The sequence below is a fragment of the Bos taurus genome, chromosome 3, assembly GCF_002263795.3.
Source record: "Bos taurus isolate L1 Dominette 01449 registration number 42190680 breed Hereford chromosome 3, ARS-UCD2.0, whole genome shotgun sequence".
In the NCBI taxonomy this organism is placed as follows: Eukaryota; Metazoa; Chordata; class Mammalia; order Artiodactyla; family Bovidae; genus Bos; species Bos taurus.
In genome coordinates, this window is record NC_037330.1 from 11088233 (window position 1) to 11108181 (window position 19949).

Consider the following 19949-nt stretch of genomic DNA (forward strand, 5'->3'; position numbering starts at 1 on the left):
TGAAGATAATTGAAAAGGAGCAATGAAGGGAAATCTAAACTTATCAGCTTCTTACCTTCCATATTATTCCTAGATTTGGACCTGGTACCCCAGATAACTGCTTCTCTTCTTTGTCTTTTTCCAGAGGAAGCAAAAGGAAATCCAGGCAAAGAAGCATCAACTGACCAAGATTGAGGACCTGGGAGAAAGCTTAGAAGAGGCTCTGGTCCTGGACCTTAAATATAGCACCATCGGGCTGGCTCAACAGTGGGACCAGCTCTACCAGCTTGGGATGCGAAGGCAACACAGTCTAGAAGAACAAATCCAAGCCAGGTATTGAGAACTTGTGGTTAAGGCTGGGCAAGGATGTGGGTGGTGTTAGGTATTAGAAACTTAGTCCCAAGACTAAACTTTGGGGGCACTGGATACAATGGCTGCTTCACTGATAGTGCACTTATTAACTCCAGAACCAGTTTTCTCTCTTTGCTGACCCAGAGAATGACTTAAAAAAAAAAAAATATGAGTCCACTATAAACTGCAAGACAGTACTATCATACTCCTGGGTCTACTTACCATCCATTTCTCAGAGTCTATGCATCATCTTATATGACCTCTTCAGAGAGCATTCCCTTTTGTAAAATTCCCATTAAAATGTCTGGAGTGAAAGAAATATTCAAAGTATAGAGCAGAAGATAATTTTTTTTCTAAATAAAATATTTTGGCAGCATTAGTTATTTAGACAAAGTTTTTCTGTAAAGATCCTGATAATATTGTAGAATTTGTGAGCCATTTAGCCTTTGTTTTAACTGCTGTGCTGTTACTCAGTTCTGCTGTTGTGAAAACAGATATTGATAATTAATAAATGAATAAGCATAAACATATTCCAGGGAAATTTTATTTATGGATGCTAAGATTTGAATTTCTCACAATTTTTAAAGTTTAAGGAAATATTCTTTTTTTTTTATTATTTTCAATCATGTAAAAACTATTCTCAGTTCATTGACTGTACAAAAGTGAGTGATCTCCTGGACCTGGCCCATGGACCATAGTTTGCCAGTCCCTGAACTAGGTGACTTGACTAGCCTAATAGTCACTAAAATTCCTCTATTACTATTATGGCATATCTATTTATATTTCTCTGTTTTATTTCATGGGTTAATTTTTTTTTCTTTCAGAGACATCACTGGTCTCAGTGAAGAGACACGACAAGAGTTTGAAACAACCTTTAGGTGCGTATAGCTTCATAGCTGATTGTTTTGCATGCAATTCAGAATGAAGTTCCAGATAACTATTTTTTATCCCTCTGTGTGGTTTGATCTGATTCTTGGTGAACCTGATTAAATATTTTTTGTTCTTTAGGCACTTTGATGAGAATTTGACAGGTCGCTTGAGTCACAAAGATTTCCGGTCCTGCCTGAGAGGGCTCAATTACTACTTGCCCATGGTGGAGGAGGGTGAACCCGAGCCCAAGTTTGAGAAATTCCTGGATGCTGTTGATCCAGAAAGGTAGGAGGAAGACCAAAGCCCAGAGCACAGCAGGGAATAGGTCTTGCGGGAGGGGGGCAAATGCAGAAAGTAAAATGATCCATAAAATATAAAATTAATTCATCTTGAGAGCAGGAAGATAAAGACTACCATAAATGAATTGGGCAGCTTTTGGTACCCTTTTAGAATACTAGAAATAGAGGCCTTCAGCTCAGTTTGAAGAGCTTGAGATACCTAGAGATGGTGCTAGTGGAAAATTCCCAAATTCTACTTAGGGAGTCAGGCTGAATTACTCATGTGGAAATAGTGACTGGAACTTAAGAAACTGTTTATTTGGCTTAAGGGTATGAGGATGGGGATCAAATAAAGGTCATATCCCATTGTCTTAGAGAGCTGAGATGGAACAGGCACTTAGAGGGTTCATCTTATCTCTGTCTCTGAGACACTGAGTAGAATGAGAAAGGGACCTGTCTTCCTCTCTGTCCCGAGAGGGGACAGTTACTGATCTATTTCTCCAACAGAAAGGGCTATATCTCAAAAGATGAGTACATCGACTTCTTGACTGACAAGGAGTCAGAGAACATCAGATCCAGTGATGAACTAGAAGATTCTTTCCAAGCCCTGGCAGAGGGCAAAGCCTATATTACAAAAGAGGACATGAAGCAGGTCAGATTCCCATTTCTATCCACTCTCACTGCACTCTTATAATCATCTAGATTTTGTTCATCTCAGGTCTGGCTCCCTAGTTACTATAGGCAATTACTTTCCTCTTCCCCATATTTTCTCAGATATTGTCATGCACTGGTTATCATTTGCTTTGGTCACTACCTCATGTTGTTTTGACCCAACTCAAAAACCTATAGTCAATATCTAATTATTTCATCATTAATCCCAAGCATGCTACTTGGTTTTAAGACTATTTCTTTATTCTGTTTATTTAATAAGCCAAATTTAAAGAAGGGGGTAAACAGTGCAATCAGAATGAAATGGGAGTCTTTGGATAAGAACTGAGTTGAAAAGATGAGTTGGTCTTATTCATTAGAAATTACAGATTTCTTTCTATAAGAAAAGCACGTGATAGGCCTGGGACCAACTGCTTTTGCCCAAACCTCTCTACTTCCTGAGTTTAGGGCATATTAGAAGCCCAAAGGAACCAGCTATTCTGAATTTCTGTCACAATAATTTTTTTTTTCTTTTAATGTTTCAGGCCCTAACCCCAGAACAAGTGTCATTCTGTGCCTCACGTATGCAGCAATATGTGGATCCCCGGGGCCGAAGCCAACCTGCTGGCTATGATTACGTTGGCTTCATCAATTCTTACTTTGGCAAATAAAAGACAGCTTTTTCTGGGTCAGAGAACCTTGATGTTGTGGGAAGTATTGGGGGATGAAGGAAATAGGCAGATATGGAAGATGGGAAGACAGTTGTGTGTGTGTGTGTATGTGTGTGTGTGTGTTACATTTATTGTAGGACCTGAAAAAAGAAATCTCGAGCTTGAGAGATAAAGGCATTAATGACATCAGAGGAGAGGAGGCTATGGGTTTATTTTATATGCAACTATCACTGCTGAAGGGTGTTAGGCAAAGTTTCTATTTTTCATTTGTTGGGTTCTATGTAATATTACTTTATTTTGTTCTGATTATAGAATAAAGTATTTCTTTTTTTTTTAAACATTTTTTTTTGCAGTTCTTACTTTTGAGAGGACAATGTGAAATAAAATATTCCTGATTCAGTTAAGTTTCTACATTTCTGAGAATTGTACTATCATCTAAATATAGGCAGCAAAATATACTGTAAATTAGGGCCTTGGTAAAGTAGATACATAAGATTCAAGATAATTTACAAAGTGTTTCTTGAGCTTGAAATTTGATTAAATTCTTGCATTTGAAAATGGAGATATTTGATATTCTGGGAAACCCTGATATTTTCATCTATAAAATGGAACCATACAGGGAAGACCAGCATAGCACCCATTTTCTTCTGAATCTGTCTGTTTTTCATACTTCCCTATTAAGGTGAATGTTATTACTCTTGGAACAGCCAAATAGGAGCATAGAAGATCTTCCTTTTGTCCTCTATGTCCCTGAATTTTCTCCAAAATTTTAACGTGATAAAAAAGAATCTTTGGGACTTCTTTGGTAGTTCAGTGGTTAAGAATCCTTCTCACAATGCAGGGGATGTGGGTTCATCTCTGGTAGGGGAACTAGAATCCCACATGTGTTGGAGTAACGAAGCCTGCACCATAGCTAGAGAGCTGGAATGCCACAATGAAGCATACTACACGATGCAACAAAAATCCCACATGCCAAAACTAAGACCCAATGCGGCCAAATATTTTTAAAAAGGAATATTTGTTTTCATTTACTTTTATCTATTAGTGTAAGAGTTAGTCGAATTTTTCTTTGTAATAAAATTAAGGAAAAATACACAAGAGGTGGTGCTATTTCCAATTAATTTTCAGCCCAGGTTTGATCTGAACTGGTTTGAATGCTGACATTCTGTCCTGACTTATAAAAATGCATTGTGCCATTTGCTTATGAAATGAAACAGCCTAGCCGTTTGTGTATCCTGTACAGTTTCTGCCTTCCAGTCCATGTGTATGGTCACTTGATTACCATTTCAAGTCTCAGTCTCATTCTTTGCACAGATATTAGTCCTTGCTAAGGGATAAATCCTGTCACAGGAGCCATTTAAAGAAATTTTAGTTAAAACTAAAAAGCTATCTTTGCTGCTAATAATGTATAGGTTTTTGTTTGCTTGTTTGTTTGTTTTACTGATTTTTGCTTAAACAATTACATATTATGAAAAATAATAAAACATTTCAAAAATTTTTCATAAATGTCTAAATTGTGTTACCAAATTATGAACTGAAAAATATCATTATAGTTGGAAAAATTCATAGCCTGTTATGTCATCAAAAATTAGTATCATTTAATATTACACTTATTGAGCCTGGAAAATCTAAAAAAAGTGCTTGTTTGTAATAATCAAAGGCAAATGTGAATATGGTTCCATTCTCCCCTTGATCCCTGCCAAAAATCTGGAAGTCCTAAATCAGTTTGTTAGGCATATGATGAGTCTTTAAAGGCAAAGGATCATTAGTAACATCTCAGAAAAGGAGATTAATAATATAGAGGCTAAAGAAGATAGTATTTATCTAAAGAATCGACAAAAGTTAGTTCAGGTGCTCAACTTCTTGTGACCAAACTTTTTTTGTGTGTCCAACTTTTTGTGACCACATGGACTGCAGCATGCCAGGTTTCCCTGTCCATCACCAACACCTGGAATTTGTTCAAATTCGTGTCCATTGAGTCAGTGATGCCATCCAACCATCTCATCCTCTGTCATCCCCTTTTCCACCTACCTTCAATATTTCCTAGCATCAGGGTCTTTTCCAATGATTCAGTTCTTCTCATCAGGTGGCCAAAGTATTGAAGTTTCATCTTCAGCATCAGTCATTCCAATGAATATTCAGGATTGATTTCCTTTAGGACCGACTGGTTTGATCTCCTTGGAGTCCAAGGGACTCTCAAGGTCTTCTCCAACACCAGAGTTTAAAAACTTCAATTCTTTGGCCCGCTGAGGGCCATATCCATACATGACTACTGGAAAAAAACCATAGCTTTGACTAAATGGACCTTAGTTACCAAAGTAATGTTTCTGCTTTTTAATATGCTCTCTAGGTGGTCATAGCGTTTCTTCCAAGGAGCAAACATCTTTTAATTTCATGGCTTCAGTCACCATCTGAAGTGATTTGGGAGCCAAGAAAATAAAGTCTGCCATAGTTTCCATTGTTTCCCCATCTATTCACCATGAAGTGATGGAACCAGTTGCCATGATCTTAGTTTTTTGAATGCTGAGTTTTAAGCCAGCTTTTTTTACTCTCGTCTTTCACTTTCATAAAAACGCTCTTTAGTTCCTCTTCACTTTCTGCCATAAGGGTGGTGTCACCTGCATATCTGAGGTTATTGATATTTCTCCTGGCAATCTGGATTCCAGCTTGTGCTTCATCCAGCTGACATTTTGCAATAATATAGAGGCTAAAAAAGATAGCATTTATCTAAAGAATCAATAAAAAATGCCTTAAAAAGATGGTACTGTTAGAGTTACACACAGCACCTTCTGAAATCAGATTCTGACCACATGTGCACTAAAGCAAAAAAAATGACAATATGGGAATTATCATACATAACTTAATTATGAATATAAATATTCAACTTATAATATTACAACAATTAGAACTTGTATTAGTCCAGGTTCAATGCATGATACTGAATGCTTGGGGCTGGTGCACTGGGACGACCCAGAGGGATGGTATGGGGAGGGAGGAGGGAGGAGGGTTCAGAATGGGGAACACATGTATACCTGTGGCGGACTCATTTTGATATATGGCAAAACCAATACAATATTGTAAAGTTAAAAAATAAAATAAAATATAAAAAAAGAAAAAAAGAACGTATCAAATTTCCCTCTTAATCTCAGGGTTAAGCTCCACATATTACATAGTCATCATTTCTAGATCTTCTGTTTACTTATTTTAAGCTAGAATCCCTGCTCTACTTTCGGTAATTCTCTTCTTTATAATTTATAGAGTGAATATACAGCCTACACTCTTGATTTTTCTTTCATGATTACTACCACTTGGTTGGGTCCCCAAAATTCAGTCCTAACTGAATTTTCTCCTTAACATTTTATGGGCCTCCCTGATGCCAAAATTTTTCTGGAAGTCATCTGATTCTTTTTCCCTAGAGCCTGACCCATTTCCCAGTACCTACTCCTCTGAGATGGATCTAACTCCATCTTCCTATCTTCTCCAGCCAGGCACTGTGCCAGGTAACAGCATTTTACTCTTGTCTGGTTGTATCATGATATATTACATGCATGGCACTGACTCCTGCCAGCATAAACTAGGTAACAAATGTGTCAGCCTAAAGTGATGCTGCCTAGAAACTTCAAATAAGAATAGATGGTCATGTTGGGTGTTTCATGTATGGCAGACTCTGTTCTAAATATTTTATCTTAATCATCACAAAAAGCCCTACAAAATAGATACTGCTAAAATTCCATTTTGGCATTGTTAATGGAGGCCCAGAAATGTTAATAAACTTCCTCTAGATCACACATCTAAAAAGTGGCAAAAGTATACTTTAAACTCAAGCAAAATGATTCCAGAAACTTACGGAATTAATTGGCTCTTTAAAAAGACATGAGTTTTTTTTTTTTTTTTAAAGGGCATATGTGGTCATATTCATATCAGGGGACCTCTGCTTGGCTATGTGTATATGTGTGTATGTACTTGGCAGGAGGTCTTGTTTAAGCATATGGCTGTATTTGTAATCAAGGAAGGAAATTTGAATTACCAAAGGGGTTTTGTAGATTATTTCTGCCTGCCACCCTAGGGCAATTGTGTCAGGATCTATGGAGATGGTTCCCAGGAATGTATACTGGATGATCCCACAGGTGATTTTTATAGCCTTTCATACTTAAGACTACTACATTTAGAAGGTAGATGGACCTTTGAGTGAAAGTGAAAGTGTTTGTGGTTCAGTCTTTCCTGACTCTTTGCAACCCGAAGGACTATAGTCCACCAGGCTCCTCTGTCCATGGAATTCTCCAGGCAAGAATACAGAAGTGGGTAGCCATTCCCCTCTCCAAGGATCAAACCTGCGTCTCTTGCATTGCAGGTAGATTCTTTACCATCTTAGTCACCAGGAAAGCCTGGACTTCTGAGTAATACTTAGCAATTTTTAGAACATCTCTACACATTGTTGCTGAGTGTGCATTTAGGGAATATTATTCTAGATGAACTGCATACATTTTGGAAATAAATTTGCTCAAACAGCCTCAGTGCAATGAGGAGGTTACTTCCAAACTCACTGAAAAGGAGTTTAGAGTACATGGCTTTTCTTCTCTGATGCAAATTCTTTCTACTCAAGTCCTTTCACTCTATTTCTCTACAACTTGTTCTCTTCTCTTGGACTAGCTTTATTTCTTCCAAAATTGATTTCCATTGAATTCTCACTAGAGGATATGCTCCTTCCCTGAGAGCATAGAGCAACATGGATTCCTATCTGCAAAACATTCCCTTAATACACATTCTTCTCTCTCTCTTAAGTCTTGTCCCACTTCTAACTTATTGATGAATCACATGAATCTTACATTTTCAAAATCTCTTATGTCTACCATTTCTGTCAGTTCCCAATGCTTCTATCCTTATTAAAGTCATTTTGCCTTTCTTTAGAATGATGTCAATGGATTTCTTATTGATTTCCTTGCCTCCGTTTTCTGCCTGCTGAGATATATCATCTTCTCTGTTACTAGATTGGACCTTCCCTGCTGGCTTAGTAGGTAAAGCGTCTGCCTGCAATGCAGGAGACCCGGGTTCGATCCCTGGGTCAGGAAGATCCTTGGAGAAGGAAATGGCAACCTACTCCAGTACTCTTGCCTGGAAAATCCCATGGACAGAGGAACCTGGTAGGCTACAGTCCATGGGGTCACACTTCACTTTTTGTTACTGGATTAATCTTAAATCACTTTCCAGATTCAACTCCACTCTCTGCTCAAAGGTTTACTGCCCAAAACATCAAGTCTGAAGCAAGGTACTCACAATGCCATGAACAAAGAAGTCTTAACCCTAGCTAACTTCACCCATCATTTGTGAGATATTTTTGTCCCTTGGGACAACTCACTGTATTTTGTAACAGGCGTATATTGCCTTGCCACTAAGACTTTAGTTATTCTGTTCTGTCTTCTTAGAATATATGTACTTTATTTCCACTTACTGAATTCAAAATTTACTCACTCTTTGGGAATAAGTTCAAGTACTACCTTAGACATGAAGCCTCCTCTGTTCTTCCATTGAGAATAACCTCCTCCTAAATTAAAAGTGAGTACCAATATGCTTAGCACATAATTATAGAAGCTAACATTTGTTGGAAGATGATTATTAATATGACTCAGGTAGTGCACTAAATAATTTATATTCATGACCCTGTTTAGTCAGCAATGCAAAAGTATGAAGTTATTAATACAACCACTTGACAGGTGAGGATTTTGAAGCTGAGAAAGATTAAGTAACTTACCCAGGGTCCCACTGTAAGTGGCAAAGCCTGCATTTGAACTCCTACCTGACAACTGTGTGAATTCATTCCACCTTTACAGAAGCATCCTGCAAAGCAGGAGACCTGGGTTTAATCCCTCGATTGGGTAGATCCCCTGAAGAAAGGAACAGCTACTCACTGTATTCTTTTTTTTTTTTTGCATTTTTAAAAAAAATATAAATTTATTTATTTTAATTGGAGGATAATTACTTTACAATATTGTATTGGTTTTGCCATACATCAACATGAATCTGCCACAGATATACATGTGTTCCCCATCCTGAACCCCCCTCCCACCTCTCTCCCCATACCATTTCTCTGGGTCATTCCAGTGAACCATCCCCGAGCATCCGGTATCATGCATCGAACCTGGACTGGTGATTCATTTCACATATGATATTATACATGTTTCAATGCCATTGTCCCAAATCATCCCATCCTCGCCCTCTCCCACAGAGTCCAATCTTAAAAATTAGGGCAGAAATAAATGCAAAAAAAAAAAAAAAGAGAGAGAGAGAGAGAGAGAGATAGAGAGAGACCATAGCAAAAATCAAAAAGCCAAAAGCTGGTTCTTTGAGAGGATAAATAAAATTGACAAACCATTAGCCACACTCATCAAGAAACAAAGGGGGAAAAATCAAATCAATAAAATTAGAAATGAAATTGGAGAGATCACAACAGACAACACAGAAATACAAAGCATCATAAGAGACTACTATCAGCAACTATATGCCAATAAAATGGACAACTTGGAAGAAATGGACAAATTCTTAGAAAAGTATAACTTTCCAAAACTGAACCAGGAAGGAATAGAAAATCTTAACAAACCCATCACAAGTACAGAAATTGAAACTGTAATCAGAAATCTTCCAACAAACAAAAGGTCAGGACCAGACAGCTGCACAGCTGAATTCTACCAAAAATTTAGAGAAGAGCTAACACCTATCCTGCTCAAACTCCTCCAGAATATTGCAGAGGAAGGTAAACTTCCAAACTCATTCTATGAGGCCACCATCACCCTAATACCAAAACCTGACAAAGATGCCACAAAAAAGGAAAACTACAGGCCAATATCACTGATGAACATAGATGCAAAAATACTTAACAAAATTATAGCAATCAGAACCCAACAACACATTAAAAAGATCATACACCATGACCAAGTGGGCTTTATCCCAGGGATGCAAGGATTCTTCAATATCTGCAAATCAAACAATGTAAACACCACATTAACAAACTGAAAAATAAAAGCCATATGATTATATCAATAGATGCAGAGAAAGCCTTTGATAAAATTCAACACCCATTTATGATAAACACTCTCCAGAAAGCAGGAATAGAATGAACAGACCTCAACATAATAAAAGCTATATATAACAAACCCACAGTAAACATTATCTTTAATGGTGAAAAATTGAAAGCATTTCCCCTAAAGTCAGGAACTAGACAAGGGTGCCCACTTTCACCACTACTATTCAACATAGTTTTGGAAGTTTTGGCCACAGCAATCAGAGCAGAAAAAGAAATAAAAGGAATCCAAATTGGAAAAGAAGAAGTAAAACTCTCACTGTTTGCAGATGACATGATCCTCTACATAGAAAACCCTAAAGCGTACACCAGAAAATTACTAGAGTTAATCAATGAATATAGTAAAGCTGCAGGATATAAAATCAACACACAGAAATCTGTTGCATTCCTATACACTAATAATGAGAAAATAGAAAGAGAAATTAAGGAAACAAGCCCATTCACCATTGCAATGAAAAGAATAAAATACTTAGGAATATATCTACCTAAAGAAACTAAAGACCTATATATAGAAAACTATAAAACACTGGTGAAAGAAATCAAAGAGGACACTAATAGATGGAGAAATATACCATATTCATGGATCAGAAGAATCAATATAGTGAAAATGAGTATACTACCCAAAGCAATCTATAGATACAATGCAATCCCTATCAAGCTACCAACGGTATTTTTCACAGAGCCAGAACAAATAATTTCACAATTTGTATGGAAATACAAAAAACCTCGAATAGCCAAAGCAATCTTGAGAAGGAAGAATGGAACTGGAGGAATCAACCTGCCTGACTTCAGGCTCTACTACAAAGCCACAGTCATCAAGACAGTATGGTACTGGCACAAAGACAGAAATATAGATCAATGCAACAAATAGAAAGACCAGAGATAAATCTACGCACCTATGGACACCTTATTTTTGACAAAGGAGGCAAGAATATACAATGGATTAAAGACAATCTCTTTAACAAGTGGTGCTGGGAAAACTGGTCAACCACTTGTAAAAGAATGGAACTAGAACACTTTCTAACACCATACACAAAAATAAACTCAAAATGGATTAAAGATCTAAATGTAAGACCAGAAACTATAAAACTCCTAGAGGAGAACATAGGCAAAACACTCTCCGACATAAATCACAGCAGGATCCTCTATGACCCACCTCCAAGAATATTGGAAATAAAAGCAGAAATAAACAATTGGGACCTAATTAAAATTAAAAGCTTCTGCACAACAAAAGAAACTATATGAAGGTGAAAAGACAGCCTTCAGAATGGGAGAAATTAATAGCAAATGAAGCAACTGACAAACAACTAACCTCAAAAATATACAAGCAACTCCTGTAGCTCAATCCAGAAAAATAAACAACCCAATCAAAAAATGGGCCAAAGAACTAAATAGACATTTCTCCAAAGAAGACATACAGATGGCCAACAAACACATGAAAAGATGTTCAATATCACTCATTATCAGAGAAATGCAAATCAAAACCACTATGAGGTACCATTTCATGCCAGTCAGAATGGCTGTGATCCAAAAGTCTACAAGCAATAAATGCTGGAGAGGGTGTGGAGAAAAGGGAACCCTCATACACTGTTGGTGGGAATGCAAACTAGTACAGCCACTATGGAGAACAGTGTGGAGATTCCTGAAGAAACTGGAAGTAGAACTGCCATACGACCCAGCAATCCCACTGCTGGGCATACACACCAAGGAAACCAGAATTGAAAGAGACAAGCGTACCCCAATGTTCATTACACTGTTTATAATAGCCAAGACATGGAAGCAACCTAGATGTCCATCAGCAGACGAATGGATAAGAAAGCTGTGGTAGATATACACAATGGAGTATTACTCAGCCATTAAAAAGAATATATTTGAGTCAGTTCTAATGAGGTGGATGAAACTGGAGCCTATTATACAGAGTGAAGTAAGCCAGAAAGAAATACTTACTGTATTCTTGACTGAAGAATTCCATGGACAGAGGAGCCTGGCAGCCTACAATCCATGGGGTTGCAAAGAGTCAGACATGACTGAGTTACTTTCACTTACTTATCCTTAGAAATGTCTCATACCATGCATATTGAGGGTGAAGAATAAAACAAACAGGATAGAGAATTCCAGAACAGATTCTAAAGGATAGTATCCATGCTACGTAGTGACCCAAGTGAAGAGGTTCATACATCCAAGATTAGGAGGTCATTTAGAGAGGAATAGCAATTATCAAGGAAAATAGAAAGTAAATAGAATCCATCCAACTAGCAGAGCTAGTTAAAAAAGAAGGGGGCAAAGAAATAATGAGCCAAAGGTGAAAAAAAGAAACCTACATAAAAAGATTAAAGACATCTAGTGGGAGACAAAAAAAAATAATAATAAAAAAACAAAAACAAAACAAAACAAACTGACCTTTTCATTTAGCAAAGCATTCAAACTGATTTGCTAACCTGATAATTACTGAGTTTCAGATCTTGCAAGAACATTATTGGTGGGGTAGTCTAATTATATAATGATTTTAGAAATCTCTATAGTATCCCTGGAAGGACCCCAGCTGCTTTGAACTTGGGTGCTTGAAACTCCCTTTATCTTGTTTAGCTCAGTTAGAAAATTCTTAATGGACTGAGTTTCAGGAACTACTGCTGACATATGGGAGGCTGGAAATGAAAATTTCAGACTCTCAGCTCAGTGTGAGTTAAGCACAGTAACCAGAGCAGGAAGCCCTGCCTCGGCATTTCCTCAGCAGCCCTGGGGAACCTGTAAGAGACAGGATGGGGCTCTCTCAGGAAATTGGGATAAGTAGGTTTGGCCTAAGACTCTGAACATCTGGCCCACTGGCCTCGGTTTCTGGTGTTTGTCCAGCCTACATAAAGGAGACTGTCCCATCAGGTAGCCTTCATCCTTTACCTAGTAATCCCCCTTGGAAAGCATTTCTCAGGGCTGTCTGCACAGCCCTATTTCTTAGGCTATAAATGATGGGATTGAGGAGAGGAGTTACCACAGTATAGGTGACAGCAATAAGCTGATCCCGCTCAAGAGAGTAACTGGCTTTGGGTCTCAAGTACATGAAGGAGGCACAGCCATAGTGAATAGTGACCACTGTGAGGTGTGAGGCACAGGTCGAGAAGGCCTTCTTCTGCCCCTTGGTGGAGGAGATCCTCAGGATCGTTGCCAGGATGTAGGTGTAGGAGACAGAGATGAGGGAGAAGGATACCAGGAGAACCAGCAGGCTGAGGATCAGGATTCCCAGCTCACTCAGGGCTGTATCTCCACAGGCCAGGCTCAGCACTGGCGGTGTGTCACAAAAAAAGTGCTGGATCTCATGGGAGCTGCAGAATGGGAGGTGGAAAATGACCAGTGTCATTCCCAGACCAAAGAGGTACCCACTCAGAAATGAGGTGCCAACAAGCTGGGCACAGAGAGTAAGATTCATGCGGCTGGCATAGTGTAGTGGGGCACAGATGGCCACATATCTGTCAAAGCCCATGGCAGCCAGAAGGAAGCAGTTGCTACAGGCCCATGAAGCAGAGAAGAACATTTGGACAGCACAGCCCACAAAGGAGATGCCCTGCCCACCTCTGACAAGGCCAGAAAGCATTCTAGGGATGATGCCCAAAGTATAGCAGGTCTCAGAGAAAGCTAAGAAGGAAAGGAAGAGGTACATGGGGGTGTGCAGACAGCTGTCCAGCCTGATGACTACAATAATGAAGACATTGCTGGTCAAGGTGATAAGATACAGGGAGAGGAACAATGCAAAGAGCAAGAGTTGCAGTTCCCCAAAGCTAGAGAAGGCTAGGAAGATGAAGCCGCTCCAGAAGGTTGCATTGGTCTGCTCCATTCTGAATGACATCCTGATAGACTTGATTCTTTCCACTTTGCCAGTAGATGTCTAGTTTCTTCTAAAGCCAAGAGGAGGTGGATTCTGATTTTTTTGTACCTGTTGTAACTAAAAGGATTTAGACAGCAATAAATTTCAGAAACATACTTTATTAGACACACAGATTATGAATCCATTCTCACATACATAGATGTGCATATGTGAATACAAAGATACACAATATACACACACATATGTGACTATATATACTCATGCATTTATATACATGCATATCACATGCAAAGCACTCACACATAATTGTGCACATTTTACATGTTAAAAACTATACACTGCACATTTACCATTAATATCAAACACGCACACACATTGGAAATGAACACACATTTTAAATTAACATATATTCAGGCACCACATATATATGTAGATATGCACACCACACATATATTGATACCAACATTATACACACAATACCACATAATACACATGTGGACACATCATGTTGCCTGTTAGAACTTGAAGTTTGGTAGCTTGATGGACATTATTTTAGAGACTAAGTAGCAGAGGCAAGAGGGTGGAGTGACTTCCTTGAAGTCATAATAAGCCAAGACTAGAGAAAAAGTGCCTTGTGTTCTAATCAAACATTATTTCCCCAAACAATGATGACTCCTCTCAGTTACTGTGGGACACTCAGTCACATGATACAAAATTAGAAACAGTTTTGCTCAACAATAATCTCTTATAACACCCTTCCTGCAGGCCCTTGTTCATTTGAGTCTATGCAAAGCATTGAAGGAAAAATCAGGGCAAGTTGCACATCTTTCAGCCCAATGATCAGCTGTCAGGCTCCACTGTCTGTAAGAGATTAAACAAGGGAGGATTCCCTACTCACCTGAAGTGGCAGACAGTGAGGGCAACTCCTGCATTTAAGCAGCCATATACTAACCTGACCCCCAGTAGACCTGTTTGTAGGAGAAAGGACTTGAGATCCAGCTTAGAAACTCTTATTCTGAGCCAGAGTGATGTTCCCAAGTGATACCAGGGAACCTTCCAAACCCTTGTTCCCAGGAGTGAATCTGTTTCCATGAAAACAGCTTCTTTCTCTGAAGATTCTACAGTACCAGTGGGTGCTGTTTCAGCAAGCAATTTGTGCTTGTCATTAACTAGAAATATTCTTTTGGGAAAAGAAGAAAAAGGAAATGTGAACAAAGGGATACTAGGATTGCAATTCAAACAATAATTTATACATCTATTTTGTGTTAAACATGATATAACATGTTAAACATGATATAGGTTAAATCTATTTTAAAACTTAAAAGGAGTTAGAAAGAAACAGTAACAGTTGCATTTAATAGAAGAATAAAGTGACCATGATTGAATTTAAGTGACCAGCCCTATATCACAGACCTTAAAATTGATGCTTTTAAATTCACACTATAATAAGTATAGAAAGAAAACAGGTATTCTCTTTCCATTACTGTTGTCTTAAAAGTATTAGATGACCATTTCTGATGTTCCTTTAATTTTGAGGTCACATAAAAATTCTGAAAGAGATGGGAATACCAGACCACCTGATCTGCCTCTTGAGAAACCTATATGCAGTTCAGGAAGCAACAGTTAGAACTGGACATGGAACAACACACTGGTTCCAAATAGGGAAAGGAGTACATCAAAGCTGTATATTGTCACCCTGCTTATTTAACTTATATGCAGAGTACATCATGAGAAACGCTGGGCTGGAAGAAGCACAAGCTGGAATCAAGATTGCGGGGAGAAATATCAATAACCTCAGATATGCAGATGACACTACCCTTATGGCAGAAAGTGAAGAGGAACTAAAAAGCCTCTTGGTGAAAGTGAAAGAGGAGAGTGAAAAAGTTGGCTTAAAGCTCAACATTCAGAAAACTAAGATCATGGTATCTGGTCCCATCATTTCATGGCAAACAGATGGGGAAACAATGGAAACAGTGGCTGACTTTATTTTTCTGGGCTCAAAAATCACTGCAGATGGTGACTGCAGCCATGAAATTAAAAGACACTTACTCCTTGGGAGGAAAGTTATGACCAACATAGAGAGCATATTGAAAAACAGAGACATTACTTTGCCAACAAAGGTCCGTGTACTCAAGGCTATGGTTTTTCCAGTGGTCATGTATGGATGTGAGTGTTGGACTATAAAGAAAGCTGAGCACAGAAGAATTGATGCTTTTGAACTGTGGTGTTGGAGAAGAGTCTTGAGAGTCCCTTGGACTGCAAGGAGATCCAACCAGTCCATCCTAAAGGAAATCAGTCCTGGGTGTTCATTGGAAGGACTGATGTTGAAGCTGAAAGTCCAGTACTTTGGGCACCTGATGTGAAGAACTGACTCATTTGAAAAGACCCTGATTCTGGGAAAGATTGAAGGCAGGAGGAGAAGGGGACAACAGAGGATGAGATGGTTGGATGGCATCACTGACTCAGTGGACATGGGTTTGGGTGGACTCCGGGAGTTGATGATGGATAGGGAGGCCTGGCGTGCTGTGTTTCATGGGGTCTCAAAGGGTCGAACATGACTGAGTGACTGAACTGATACCTTCACACTCAAATATTGAGAATATTCTGATCTCCCTTAGTTTCAGTCTCTTCTTGTATATCAATATCTTCAAATGTCTGTCCCACTATCTTCAGTCACATTTTTTAAAAGTAATTTTTACCTTATTTTCATTTTTTTTTCTCCTTTGCAAAATACTGCAGTATCTGCACTCAGATTTCCAATCTACCGCACTCAGATTATCTTTAAATGTAAAAATGTCCAGAAAGTCTATCTAGGCTAATCATCTTATCTAACTCTTCACTCTTAGCGTGCATTTTCCTCTACTAATACTAATGACATGAATATTTGCATCTCTAATATATATTATCACCCAATTCATTGATTCAGTAAAACCAACAATGATGTGTTATCTTGTATTTCACTGACAGGCTTTTTACTCATTGCTTTTTATTAATTTAACAATCACAGTTAAAGTCACAGTATTTAAAATTATTTAATATTCTCATTTTTCAGACTAAAAAACTTAGGCATGGGAAAATTAAGTAATTTATTAATATAAGACTGCCTATTTGTAACATAGGGGCAAGAGTACCTAAGAACACATTCTCCTAACTACAGTATAATTCCTGGTACTCTGCATTGGTTAGGAGGACCCAAAAGATGAAATGTGGAAACTAGGATGGCATTAGTGTAACTATTGACTTTATAGCAGTTTTCCTTACTATTTTTATTTGTTAGTCTAGAGATTATGGCCTGAATTTCTAAATGCAATCTATTTAAGCTTAATAATGAATTACTTCAAGAAAAATATAGTAAATTTGCAATGGCATAATTCCATTTGGGCTTCCCTTGTGGCTCAGAAGTTAAAGAATTTGCCTGTAATTCAGGAGGCCTGGGTTCAGTCCCTGGGTCAGGAAGATCCCCTGGAGAAAGGAATGTCCATCCTCTCCAGTGTTCTTGCCTGAAGAATTCCATGTAGAGAGGAGATAGACAAGATATTGTCTATGGGGTCGTAAGAGTGGGACATAAGTGAATGACTAACACACACATATCTGCGCACACAGAGTTCCATTTACTTAATTCCATTAATCCACTGCTATAATTTTCAAACATGCATATGTCTTGTTAAGGAAATTAAGAGGAAAATTATATTAGTGTATATAATCCTTTATATTTAACCATACATTTACCATTTTCAGTACTCCATTCTTTGCTGTATATCCAAGTTATGATGAATTTCATTTTTCTTCAGCCTGAAGGACTCTTATACTGCATGTTTGCCAGCAACAAATTATCTCTGCTTTTACCTGAAAACATCTTTATTTTGTTTGTCAAAAAATGCTTTACTGGATGAAAAATTCTTGATCAATAGATTATTTTTTTTTCATTTTCCCATGGCATGTAATGTATCTGTCTTTCTCAGTTTCTGATGAAAATGTTGCAAATAATGCATCATGTTTTGCTCTATGTAATATGTCAAATTTCTCTTGTTTCAATATTTTCTCTTCACCTTCAGCTATCAAAAATTATAATACGCTTCTGTGTGTTTTTTGTGCTTTTTTACTTATGGTTTGTTGAACATCTGGAGATTGTAAGTCATTCAGTTCGGTTCAATTCAGTTGCTCAGTCATGTCCGACTCTTCGCAACCCCATGAATCGTAGCACGCCAGGCCTCTCTGTCCATCACCAACTCCTGGGGTTCACCCAGACTCACGTCCATCGAGTCAGTGATGCCATCCAGCCATCTCATTCTTTGTCATCCCCTTCTCCTCCTGCCCCCAATCCCTCCCAGTATCACAGTCTTTTCCAATGAGTCAACTCTTCGCATGAGGTGGCCAAAGTACTGGAGTTGCAGCTTTAGCATCATTCCTTCCAAAGAAATCCCAGGGCTGATTTCCTTCAAAATGGACTGGGTGGATCTCCTTGCAGTCCAAGGGACTCTCGAGAGTCTTCTCCAACACCACAGTTCAAAAGCATCAATTCTCTGGTACTCAGCCTTCTTCACAGTCCAACTCTAACATCCATATCTGACCACAGGAAAAACCATAGCCTTGACTAGACGAAACTTTGTTGGCAAAATAATGTCTCTGCTTTTGAATATGCTATCTAGGTTGGTCATAACTTTCCTTCCAAGGAGTAAGCATCTTTTAATTTCACAGCTGCAGTCGCCATCTGCAGTGATTTTGGAGCCCCCAAAAATAAAGTCTGACACTGTTTCCACTGTTTCCCCATCTATTTCCTATGAAGTGGTGGGACCGGATGCCATGATCTTCGTTTTTTGAATGTTGAGATTTAAGCCAATTTTTTCACTCTTCTCTTTCACTTTCATCAAGAGGCTTTTTAGTTCCTCTTCACTTTCTGCCATAAGGGTGGTGTCATCTGCATATCTGAGGTTATTGATATTTCTCCTGGCAATCTTGATTCCAGCTTGAGTTTCTTTCAGTCCAGCGTTTCTCATGATGTACTCTGTGTATAAGTTAAATAAGCAGGGTGACAATATAGAGCCTTGACGTACTCCTTTTCCTATTTGGAACCAGTCTGTTGTCCCATGTCCAGTTCTAACTGTTGCTTCCTGACCTGCATATAGGTTTCTCAAGAGGCAGATCAGGTGGTCTGGCATTCCCATCTCTTTCAGAATTTTCCACAGTTTATTGTGATCCACACAGTCAAAGGCTTTGGCATAGTCAATAAAGCAGAAATAGATGTTTTTCTAGAACTCTCTTGCTTTTTCCATGATCCAGCAGATGTTGGCAATTTGATGTCTGGTTCCTCTGCCTTTTCTAAAACCAGCTTGAACATCAGGAAGTTCACGGTTCACATATTGCTGAAGCCTGGCTTGGAGAATTTTGAGCATTACTTTACTAGCGTGTGAGATGAGTGCAGTTCTGTGGTTGAGCATTCTTTGGCATTGTCTTTCTCTGGGATTGGAATGAAAACTGACCTTTTCCAGTCCTGTGGCCACTGCTGAGTTTTCCAAATTTGCTGGCATATTGAATGTAGCACTTTCACAGCATCATCATTCAGTATTTGAAGTAGCTCAGCTGGAATTCCATCACCTCCACTAGTTTTGTTCGTAGTGATGCTTTCTAAGGCCCACTTGACTTCACATTCCAGGATGTCTGGCTCTAGATGAGTGATCACACCATTGTGACTATCTGGGTCATGAAGAACTTTTTTGTACAGTTCTTCTGTGTATTCTTGCCATCTCTTCTTAATATCTTCTGCTTCTGTTAGGTCCATACCATTTCTGTCCTTTATCGAGCCCATCTTTGCATGAAATGTTCCCTTGGTATCTCTAATTTTCTTGAAGAGATCTCTAGTCTTTCCCATTAGTCTTTCCCATTCAGTTGTTTTCCTCTATTTCTTTGCATTGATCACTGAAGAAACCTTTCTTATCTCTTCTTGCTATTCTTTGGAACTCTGCATTCAGATGTTTATTTCTTTCCTTTTCTCCTTTGCTTTTCGCTTCTCTTCTTTTCCCAGCTATTTGTAAGGCCTCCCCAGACAGCCATTTTGCTTTTTTGCATTTCTTTTCCATGGGGATGGTCTTGACCCTGTCTTCTGTACAATGTCATTAACCTCATTCCATAGTTCATCAGGCACTCTATCTATCAGATCTAGTCCCTTAAAACTATTTCTCACTTCCACTGTATAATCATAACGTATTTGATTTAGGTCATACCTGAATGGTCTAGTGGTTTTCCCTACTTTCTTCAATTTA

The 19949-nt window shown here is 38.4% G+C and overlaps 2 protein-coding genes across 3 annotated transcripts in view; one reads left to right on the forward strand and one right to left on the reverse strand.

Annotated features, from left to right (window-relative positions):
• The window catches only part of SPTA1 (spectrin alpha, erythrocytic 1), a 96495-nt gene extending 93360 nt beyond the window's left edge, over positions 1-3135 (forward strand). Inside the window, exons 48-52 of one of the 2 annotated variants that reach the window (XM_024985936.2) lie at positions 125-312; positions 1155-1208; positions 1339-1485; positions 1986-2130; positions 2672-3131. In XM_024985936.2, the coding sequence (XP_024841704.1) occupies positions 125-312; positions 1155-1208; positions 1339-1485; positions 1986-2130; positions 2672-2797 (660 nt within the window). In that variant the 3' untranslated portion in view covers positions 2798-3131. Of the gene's footprint in view, positions 1-124; positions 313-1154; positions 1209-1338; positions 1486-1985; positions 2131-2671 lie in introns of both variants that reach the window. The other variant, NM_001206588.2, reaches the window with a different exon arrangement.
• A 9621-nt stretch (positions 3136-12756) lies between these two features.
• On the reverse strand, positions 12757-13710 carry OR10Z1 (olfactory receptor family 10 subfamily Z member 1). The gene has a single exon (NM_001389948.1). The coding sequence runs from the start codon at positions 13708-13710 to the stop codon at positions 12757-12759; it is 954 nt and encodes a 317-aa protein (NP_001376877.1).
• Between the last annotated feature and the right edge of the window lie 6239 nt (positions 13711-19949).